Below are 10,395 nucleotides of genomic sequence, written 5' to 3'. Positions count from 1 at the left end.
TATACAGACCCCACACACCAGTCCTCTCCCCCTGTATACAGACCCCACACACCAATCCTCTCCCCCTGTATACAGACACCACACACCAGTCCTCTCCCCTGTACTCCCCATGTTACTGTATATATTACAGCTTCCTCCCTATGAGTCTGCACAGTGAATGGTGCAGCAGCTCAATGCTTCCTACTTCCTGCTTGTAAGCTCAATACAACTCCGCCCCTTCTGGCCGAGGCCCCGCCTCTCCTGCTGACATCACACTTAAGGGAGAGGACACACTAGCTTCTACCGAACTGTGACAGAAAAGCTCACTATTGTTCACACGCGGCGGTAATACCCAGAACGAGTAAAACCAGCTGAAGGGGTTAATTAACAAGTCAGCAGAGAGACCCTCGCAGCTACACAGCGGCAGATTCCAGCAGAGCCCTCACTATGTGACCCTCCCCATCTGCTGCTCTCCCCCTGAGCTGCACAGCCGAGGGCCCTGCTGTGTGAGGAGGGGGCGGCGGGATGGCAGACAGCGGGCCCCCGTTTCCCCCCCTGGCTGGGGTGAATATGTCACGGACAGAGGCGAGACAGCTGCTGTGCCCGGACGGGAGCCCGTGGATCTGGCAGCTGCTGGAGCAGTGTGTGCGGGATGTGTGGGAGTACTGGAGTGTGCTCATAGGGCTCGTCTCCATCGCCTGCTTCCTGTTCGCTGCCTTACCGTGAGTACCTGCTGTGTGCAGTGCCAGGGGGGCCTGCTGGGTATATACCTGTATAATGCTGGGTATACACCTGTATAGTGCCAGGGGGGCCCTGCTGGGTATATACCTGTATAATGCTGGGTATACACCTGTATAGTGCCAGGGGGGCCTGCTGGGTATATACCTGTATAATGCTGGGTATACACCTGTATAGTGCCAGGGGGGCCCTGCTGGGTATACACCTGTATAGTGCCAGGGGGGCCCTGCTGGGTATATACCTGTATAATGCTGGGTATACACCTGTATAGTGCCAGGGGGGCCCTGCTGGGTATATACCTGTATAATGCTGGGTATACACCTGTATAGTGCCAGGGGGGCCCTGCTGGGTATATACCTGTATAGTGCCAGGGGGGCCCTGCTGGGTATACACAGGTATAGTGCTGGGTATACACCTGTATAGTGCCAGGGGGGGCCCTGCTGGGTATATACCTGTATAATGCCAGGGGGGCCCTGCTGGGTATACACCTGTATAATGCTGGGTATACACCTGTATAGTGCCAGGGGGGCCCTGCTGGGTATACACCTGTATAGTGCCAGGGGGACCCTGCTGGGTATATACCTGTATAATGCTGGGTATACACCTGTATAGTGCCAGGGGGGCCCTGCTGGGTATATACCTGTATAGTGCTGGGTATACACCTGTATAGTGCCAGGGGGGCCCTGCTGGGTATACACCTGTATAGTGCCAGGGGTGCCCTGCTGGGTATACACCTGTATAGTGCCAGGGGGGCCCTGCTGGGTATATACATGTATAATGCTGAGTGTACACCTGTATAGTGCCAGGGGGGCCCTGCTGGGTATACACCTGTATAGTGCCAGGGGGCCCTGCTGAGTATACACATGTATAGTGCCAGGGCCAGGGGTGCCCTGCTGGGTATACACCTGTATAGGGCCAGGGGTGCCCTGCTGGGTATACACCTGTATAGAGCCAGGGGTAACCTGCTGGGTATACACCTGTATAGGGCCAGGGGTGCCCTGCTGGGTATACACCTGTATAGAGCCAGGGGTAACCTGCTGGGTATACACCTGTATAGAGCCAGGGGTGCCCTGCTGGGTATACACATGTATAGAGCCAGGGGGGCCCTGCTGGGTATACACATGTATAGTGCCAGGGGGGCCCTGCTGGGTATACACCTGTATAGTGCCAGGGGTGTCCTGCTGGGCATACATATGTATAGGGCCTTAGTGTATAGTGCCTGCAGTGCCCTGCTGAGCCTGGAGCTGTACAGTGCTGGGTATAGGGCTGCTGTGTATACTGCCAGGAGCTGTTGTGCTGTACAGTGCTTTGTGGGTGAAATGCCAGGCATGGCGCTACTGTGTTTGTGCAGTGCCAGGCATGGAGCTGTACAGTACTGTGTGGGTGCCGTGTCGGGCATGGAGCTGTACAGTGCTGTGTGGGTACCGTGTCGGGCATGGAGCTATTGTTGTAAGTTTTGATCTGTCTCTTTTTTCCAGTATTACTTGCCCTAATAAAAGAAGCAAAGGAAAGACCCTGAAAACCTGGTGCAAACCGTCCATGAGAACCGCACTCAATTTCCAGCATTTATTGGTTAGAGGGCACCTATCACTTTGTTGGCACTGCAGGATACCGACAGATAGGCTGATGTGAACGAGGTGCAGGATCTCCTAGAGGTGCCATGGGCTGCGTAGTAAGGACAATACTCACTCGCATCAGCCTATCTGTCTGCATTTTCACAGCGTATTCTGAAGTGCCAACAAAGTGATAGGAGGTGCCCTTTGAAAAAATAATAAAATGCATGTACAGTAGCATAACATGTTTTGGAGCCAGAGTGCTCCTTCCCCAGCTGCATGCAGGGACCGCTATGTAGGAACGTGGCAGGAGGCTTCATCCACAGATCTGGATCCGAATTTACAGACAGAAAAAGGACCCATTAATTTCTATAGGGTCATCATTATATCAAACAGATCTGTATGTGGCCGCTGATCCATTCCACAGTAAAGTAGGGGCTGCACTTATACAGCCCCACAGAGAGTGACTGACATGTCATGTTTCTGCTCTACACATTCTGGGGACAATTGACCTCTCATGTAGTGATGGAGGGCTTCCAGCTGTCAGACCCCCACCAATTCTCTATTAGATGACAGTCTTGTCGTCTGTGGACAGAAGGTTTAATTTCTGAACCAGCTACAAATTTCCTTGTGTAAAAACCACTTGGGGCAGTCACATCAGTTAATGGCAGAAGAATTAGCTTCTGTCTCTGGCCAGCATAAGCCACATGTGGTCCCCCTCATAGACCGCCTGTAGGACTGTCTGTTCAGCTCTAGCAGTGGTTCCTGAATGGATTTTGTCTGTCTGCCTTGCTATCCAGCAGTATAGGAGCTGGGAATGTTTGGCATGCTTGGCATTGATGTAATTTTGGCCACATCGGTTGTCACCTGGTGTCTGGTTTATAGTAAATGGGTGAATGACATTTCGAACAAATTGCTCATGGGATCACTGTATTACTTTTAATTACAGTTTACCTGCATTTCTTGGTGGACCAGTCTAGTAGATATAATGTACCTATTGTTATCTGAGGGTGTTTACACATCACATAGATTTCATTGCTCTCAAGTCTTTTCCATGAGTTGGCTAAAATAACAACAACAAGGTGGAGCTTTACTTCTAGAGGTTTCATTGTTACATCACTAATGGTATGTGTACACGGGCAAAAACCTCTCATGGGCCAGTTGTGACGCTCCTATCGATTTCAATGGGAGCTTCAGAGTGGAACTGTGCAAAAAAGATGACACCACTTCCTTTTCTGTGTTATATTACATATTCCATTAAAGCAGCTGTATTCAATTGTCACTGAAGAATTAATACATGTATATTAATACAGTATGTACATGTAATGATACTTTCTTGTTTTTCCTTCGCAGCCAGCTGTATGTTGCCCATAAGAATGGAAGAGTCGATCAAGCACTTTCTCTTGGGTTTTTACTTTGTTGGTTGGGAGGGGATTTTACAAACTTTGTTGGCTGCTACTTGACCAAACAGCTACCAATCCAGGTATGTCTGCCTGTGTCCACATTTCTTCTTTTATCAAAGCCCATATAGCTAGTGAACGCCCAGTATGATGTCTTTTCTTTAAAGGGATTATCCAGTGCTACAAAAACATGACCGCTTTCTTTCAGAGACAACACGACTCTTGTCTCCAATTCAGGTGCTGTTTGCAATTAAGCTCTGTTCACTTCAATGGAACTGAGCAGCAAAACCCTGCCCAAGCTGGAGACAAGAGTGGTTCGGGAAAGTGGCCATGGTTTTGTAGTGCTGGATAACCCCTTTAAGACTAAGGTTTTACACACAAGGCCTTGAATGTTTTGAATGTGATTAATATTATATGTGTACTTGTTCTAGAAGCAGTGGGGGAGTAAGGACAACCACAGGTCAGTCCTCTGATTTTCAGTTCCTTATTTACAACTTCTTTCCTTTTTTTAGATTGTCACTGCCATATTCTATGTCAACATGGATATAATCATGATATCACAGTTTGCCTACTACAAATTGAAAAACAAGAAGCTGAAAGGTAGTGTATACTCATCCATTGGTAAGTTTGTGTCTTGTGGGATATTAGAGTATTAGAATTTATGGAGAATTTGCTGTGTGTTTGTGAGAGGGTCACAGTCATGGAAACAGCAGGGCTGACTATATAACTATTGAGTCTTGACACTTTAGATTTGTAGAATACAGGTAACTAGTAGTTCTGGTGCTTTGTATAGTAGAGGTAGTGTACGTACAGTGTAGATCATTGCCTATCACTAATATAGGGCATTAATCTTCTGGCTTATATAAATGGTTTTCTTCTTTAATGCATGAAAACCTCAAGGTTTATGTAAAAGGAAACGCATGCCCCAAAACATTCTACACTACTGCAAATCACGTTAAAATCTTGATTTGTGTTTGGTGTGTAAATATATTTTTGATTGGTTTAAACAAGAATGCCGACAGCAAGTATGCAGGCTATTGTCTACCTAGTGCCTGTGTTTTGTCTAGTGAGATAGTACTTGTTGCCACTTCAGTCTTTCATTTATTACCACAGGTCACATTATACCATTATTATGTTGCATAATTTTTTTTTTCTTTTTCTGTAGGAAATGGAAGCCTAAAGGGCTTTTGTATAGGCTGGGTGGTTTTTTGCATCACATTGTCTATTATACTCCCCAGTCAGCTACTTCTAAGGAACCTAGAAAGAAATGCTGATCTGGAAGTAAACCAGGTAAATGATGTACCCCAAAATGCAGCAGGAACTGTGCACATTAATCTGGAATGTAACAGTGGGCCTTTATTGGGCAAAATAGGAAAAAAAACAGTAGGATGTGCTATAATGTTTTATTTTGTGGAGTCAAACTTAAAGGAGAAGTCCGGCGAAAATTTTTATTAAAGTATTGTATGGCCCCCCAAAAGTTATACAAATCACCAATATACACTGATTACGAGAAAATGGTGATGTCACGACCCGACTCCCAGAGCTTTGTGGGCTGTGGCTGCTGGAGAGGATGATGGCAGAGGGATGCTCAGTGTCTCTCCAGTGCCCTGTGTCCCTCAGTGTCCCACCTGCCATCATCCTCTCCAGCAGCCACAGCCCGCACAGCTCTGTGCATTTCCCGTAGTAAGTGATTATTTATGGTGTTTATTGGTGATTTGTGTAACTTTTGGGAGGCAATACAATACTTATGAAATAAAAATTTCACCAGACTTATCCTTTAAACCAACCCAGGGGGGGGGGGGGAGAGGCAGATTTTCCATTAGCAGCAGCTTTTTAGTACTGTCATCTAACTCCGGATGCCTTACAAAACCCTGCTTCTCAGGGAAACACATGAGAAAGTGGCATGCCACATGTTTTCCATGCAGTTCAGCAGTGAAACTTCCATTGACCCGTCAGCACTGTGCTTTTGCCTCTGTAAAGGTACCCCTAATAGTTAAGAACACTACAAAAGTTTTACTTAAAAAAACATATATATATATAACCTAGAACCACAGTTCTTAGGCTGGGTTCATACTACGTTTTTGCAATCCGTTTTTTTCTCAAAAATGGATGGAAAAAAACAGATTGCAAAAACAAAGTGGCTGAGGGCCCAACAGATTATCTGACAGATTTGTTTAAGCCAAAACCAGGAATGGATTTGGAAAGAGGAGAAATCTCAATCTTTCCTTTATTACCTGTTCGCTGTTTATAGTCTGTTCCTGGCTTTGGCTCAAAAAAATCTGTCAGATAATCTGTTGGTGCAATAGTGCCCTTAGTTTACCCATGCTTCAAGATCAGCCCAGTTCAATAATAGAAACTATTCTATGAGTCATTTTGTCCCTAACAATTTGTTAGGTCTAGCATTGTTTTATAATAAAGCCTTGGTTACCTTACTGAGACCCAGAGGACAATTGGGTGGTCTCCATTATATCAAGACTAGTTAAAAGGTCACCTGAAATGTCAGTGTTAAGTTCTGTCATGGTAACTTGCATGTATTTACTTAGATTGGATATTTCTACCTGTTTTCTGTTCTGTTGTTTCAGCCGCATTTTCTTCACCCACAAAACATACATTAAATCTATGGTTGCTGGGAAATGGCGTTACAATGACATTTATAGTTGACCCTTAACAAATCTTCTTTTTCCCCACCTCTTGGGCAGTTCTACTTTCTGTTAGAACATTTTCATATTTAAACATACTTGAATTAAGAAATTGCAGGAAATTCAGGTTATATACTAAATCCATACAGTTATGATTTGGAGAAAAAAAGGCAGACCGTAATATAGAAACAAAAAAGACTTGTCAGCAGGAAAAGACCACCTGATCTGTCTAGTCTGCCCTTATATTATTGCCTGTGTTATCTTTGGATACGCTCATCAATAATGGATGTAGATATGCCAGCCACATCTGCTGGAATCTTGTTGTAGCACCTACTGTTCATTCAGTAAAACTTTATTTCCAGACCTTGCCTCTAATAAAACACAGTAATTATTATTTGATTAATGCCCGGCCCACAGGATGGGAGATAACTAATGGATTGGTAAGGGTCCAACTGCTGAGATTTCAACCAATCTGAAGAATGGATGTTCGTTGTTCCCTGAATGAATTTAGCGGCAAGGCTTATGTATGTTCTATTCATTCCTTACAGTGTTTCTGAAGACTGCACAGACACTGCAATGGAAAGATTTGCACCTTTTTTGGTTACCTTGTTTAGATAGATAAAAATATATATCTCAAATCTGATCATTTCTTGTAGGATTCTCTTGGAATTACAGAGATGTCTGGGTTCATTTGTGGTTATGTTTCTTCTGTGTTTTATTTGGGTTCCCGTTTCCCTCAGCTCCATAAAAATGTAAGTATATGTCTGTGTTTAGCTTTTCTCTATCTGTTGTGTGTATTTGTGTTATAATCCATGTGACCTAATAGGTTGTTTTTCTTTTAAGCGATCAGAAGATCTCAGTCCAGTAAAGGGAAAAAAAAAATTGCCTGAGCTGTTTTTAACAGCATTTAGTTATATGTTGTACAGCAAGCCTCATGGACATGGACAACAAAAGACAGGACCTTAGAAAAATATGAAACATTACGGAGACATGTGACCTGAAATTCTGTGACCTTTTTAAAGAGGTCCTTTCACAGGGAGATACTACCGTTCTAGGCTGAGGCTACCCAGCGATTCGCGATTGTGTGATTCCATTAGTCATAGGAGTGAGTAGGGTCACGTTGCAACCCACAGGTTAATCTAGGATGGATATATATATAATATAGTCCAGTAGTATATATTCCGCAGCACACAGGAGTAAGTGTAAAAATAGGTGAATTTTATTCCATCAGTGCAGTAACAAAACACGGCATACGGCAAGACGTGACGTTTCGATGATCTCCATCATCTTTTTCAAGCGTGCAAACAGTGAAACAAAGCAAGTAATTTATACAGGTGTGATAATTAGTGGTTACAATTCATTGGTCAGACATAATGAGCAAATTATCTAACGTATGCAAATCTTGTGCGATTCATTCTGGTGGACAGAATCTGTGTGCAGTATGATTGCAGTATCTGCAAAATAAAGTCCCACAAGTGAAAAGTGTCCGTAGAAAAAGAGGCTTGAAAATTTTTTCAAAAGAGACCTTTTATTTGGATACAGATAATAAATAAACAAATCGTAATATGCTTGTATGTAGATCAGGACTCCCGAGCTCATTCTCAAAGACACAGGCTGGTAGTAGATACACGTGATCTAGTCACGTGTGGTAGAGTAGTTTCATTCATAAAATAGCAACCTCGTACAGACTGCAGGAGTATTCGAGTCAATCAGCATCAAATTGTGACTGTGGGTTGGAACATGGCTCCTGTTAACTCCTATGAGTGATGGCGCTGTGTGACTAAAAGTCGCTGTATCCCCAGCTTTGTACTGATTGCATCTATGTCCTGGTGTCCGCTTATTGTATTGTTGTACAAATCATTTTATGTCCGCCACATACTTATAGCTGCAGACAGAACAGGAAGTCTCACCTTAGTTTTAGACCTAATGACTAGAATGAAATGAATAAGGTTCTAGGCATGATGTTCTGCAGTAGCTATTATTTAATCTGGCTTTTATTGTTTATTACATAGGACTGTGCTGATAATGTGACAGTGATTACTTCTGATTACATAAATACTATGACTGCACTGTTTTATGTCTATCTCTCATGTATATGCAGCCTATTGTATAAACATGATGTCTGTAGTGCAGGATTTCCAGTTGACAGAACATGTCCTATGTATTTGCTCACAAAGGGGTAGTTCACAAAATAAAGGGACATCTAATGGCATTACGTCTGTATTACAAAGCTCTGATCCCCGCTGTGGGGTTCTTTCAGGATCAGGGTTGTGACATCATAGACCTGCTAAGCCAATTAGCAACTGAGCCAGAACAACACTGCAGCCACTAATTGGCTAAGCGAGCCTGTGATGTCACGACCCTGATCCCAGGAGAGACTGGAGCTCCATGATACCGGCATGTGTGAGCCAGGAAGTAAGTTTGTGGAATGGAATGGGCCAGAGGACTGCCTGAAAAAATGAAGACCGCAATAGTCTGTAAGGTCACTCTCTGGTTCTATCTCTAGTTTTATAGCGGTAAGGCCTGCATTTATGGATGTGCCATAAACGTTTAAGATGGGAATACTGTTCTGATTTTCTGCTCCATTATGAATTTGCAAAGTAAGTAGAGTTTAACCGCAGTGTGTTTATTCTTTCTTCAGTTTCAGAGGAAATCTACAGAGGGCACATCCTATATGTTATTTGCATTAGCAATGCTTGGAAACTTTACATATGGGCTGAGTCTCGTTTTGAAACTGCCTGCAGTTCGACACCATAAGAACCGCTACGTACTACACCACTTGCCCTGGCTGATTGGAAGCTTTGGTGTTCTTGTCCTCGACTTTTTTGTATCCTTTTTATAATCTCTTGGTTGAGGCATGCATATAATGGCTACATTTTCACAGGTGATGCTGAATGATGGCCTGGATCTGCCTTTTACAGTGACAGCCTGTTTATACAGATGCTTTTGCATTTTGGTTGTTGACATCATACCTGTTACTTGTACAGAACCATAATTTAGCTCAAATAGACTTCTGTAGGTTTCTTGGTACCTACAAATGCATGAAACGTTATATAGAGTGCTTTTTTTTTTTTTTTTTAATTTATTATAATTTAACAGCAAGCAAATTGTAGAATACTCCATCAGAGCAGGTAACATTTCTCGCTAGAAGCATTGTATATGTGCTAATGGCCCCTTTTCACTAAACTGGAGAACTCTTGTGTGTCTGTCCATGTTCACCTCTAGTATCCTGTGTTATGGCTTGTGCTTTTCATTTAAAAGAACAATTTACTGTAAATGCAAATTTGCACATGGTTGACTTAATTTATTGTGTTGTCCTCACACGACTTCTAAAGGGAAACACATTGAAACTGTGTTTTACCTGTATAAGTCATGCAGCCAAAAGAGTTCTTTTCTAGTAAAATATGCATAACCGACGTCATTTGGCACATAAAAATACACCCTCACCTAAGGGGGCAAACACCAAACAAAGCTGAGGCTACATGGTGATTCCTAGTTGCAGGACCAGAAACAGTGAGGGCAATGTGAACAGGGTCACACTCTCACCCACAGTTGGCTGCATCCCTGCAGTAGCAAAGAATCGTCAACTACTGCTTAAAATTCAGGTGACTTTTACGTTTTGATGTTGAAATGTCTTTGACAATGAGTCCTTGGGTATATTTCATAATTTCCTTAACGTCAGGAAACACAGATGACGGCACAATTTATTATCTATAGGAAGCACAAAGCCACCCAATCTAACTTACTGGCTCTGGAAGTGGAGCCGTTGCTTGTGGATGAACAAGAAACCTAATCTCTCAGAAAAACCATCTCACTTCTCATATACTTACCGTTACATTTGGTTTCTGTTACCACTTTTTATTTTATTTTTTTAGTATGCTTGAGGGACCAAAGTTCTGAGTACTTCCTTCCTTCTTTTTTTCTTTTTTGTTGTTACATGAGGTTAACAGCAGATTTATGCAGGGAACCAAACTACTTGTTGCCATGATTATTGCTGCATTATATGATAGCTACTTTATTCTTGTTTTTTTACAGTGACACTGTTAACACCATCAATTTGTCATCAGCACTGTACATGTCATAGCC

At 43.1% G+C, this 10,395-nt stretch overlaps 1 protein-coding gene across 1 annotated transcript; it reads left to right on the top strand.

The window, feature by feature from the left end:
- Positions 1 to 249: 249 nt before the first annotated feature.
- LOC138794910 (lysosomal amino acid transporter 1 homolog) lies at positions 250 to 10,102 on the top strand. Its single transcript, XM_069973853.1, has 7 exons — positions 250 to 701; positions 3,624 to 3,753; positions 4,183 to 4,270; positions 4,836 to 4,960; positions 6,966 to 7,061; positions 8,951 to 9,136; positions 10,001 to 10,102. The coding sequence occupies exons 1-7, from the start codon at positions 505 to 507 to the stop codon at positions 10,100 to 10,102; spliced, it is 924 nt and encodes a 307-aa protein (XP_069829954.1). The 5' UTR covers positions 250 to 504.
- The last annotated feature ends 293 nt before the right edge of the window (positions 10,103 to 10,395 follow it).

Source organism: Dendropsophus ebraccatus, chromosome 6 (assembly GCF_027789765.1).
Source record: "Dendropsophus ebraccatus isolate aDenEbr1 chromosome 6, aDenEbr1.pat, whole genome shotgun sequence".
Taxonomy (NCBI): Eukaryota; Metazoa; Chordata; class Amphibia; order Anura; family Hylidae; genus Dendropsophus; species Dendropsophus ebraccatus.
This window is presented reverse-complemented; position numbering and strand designations above follow the sequence as displayed.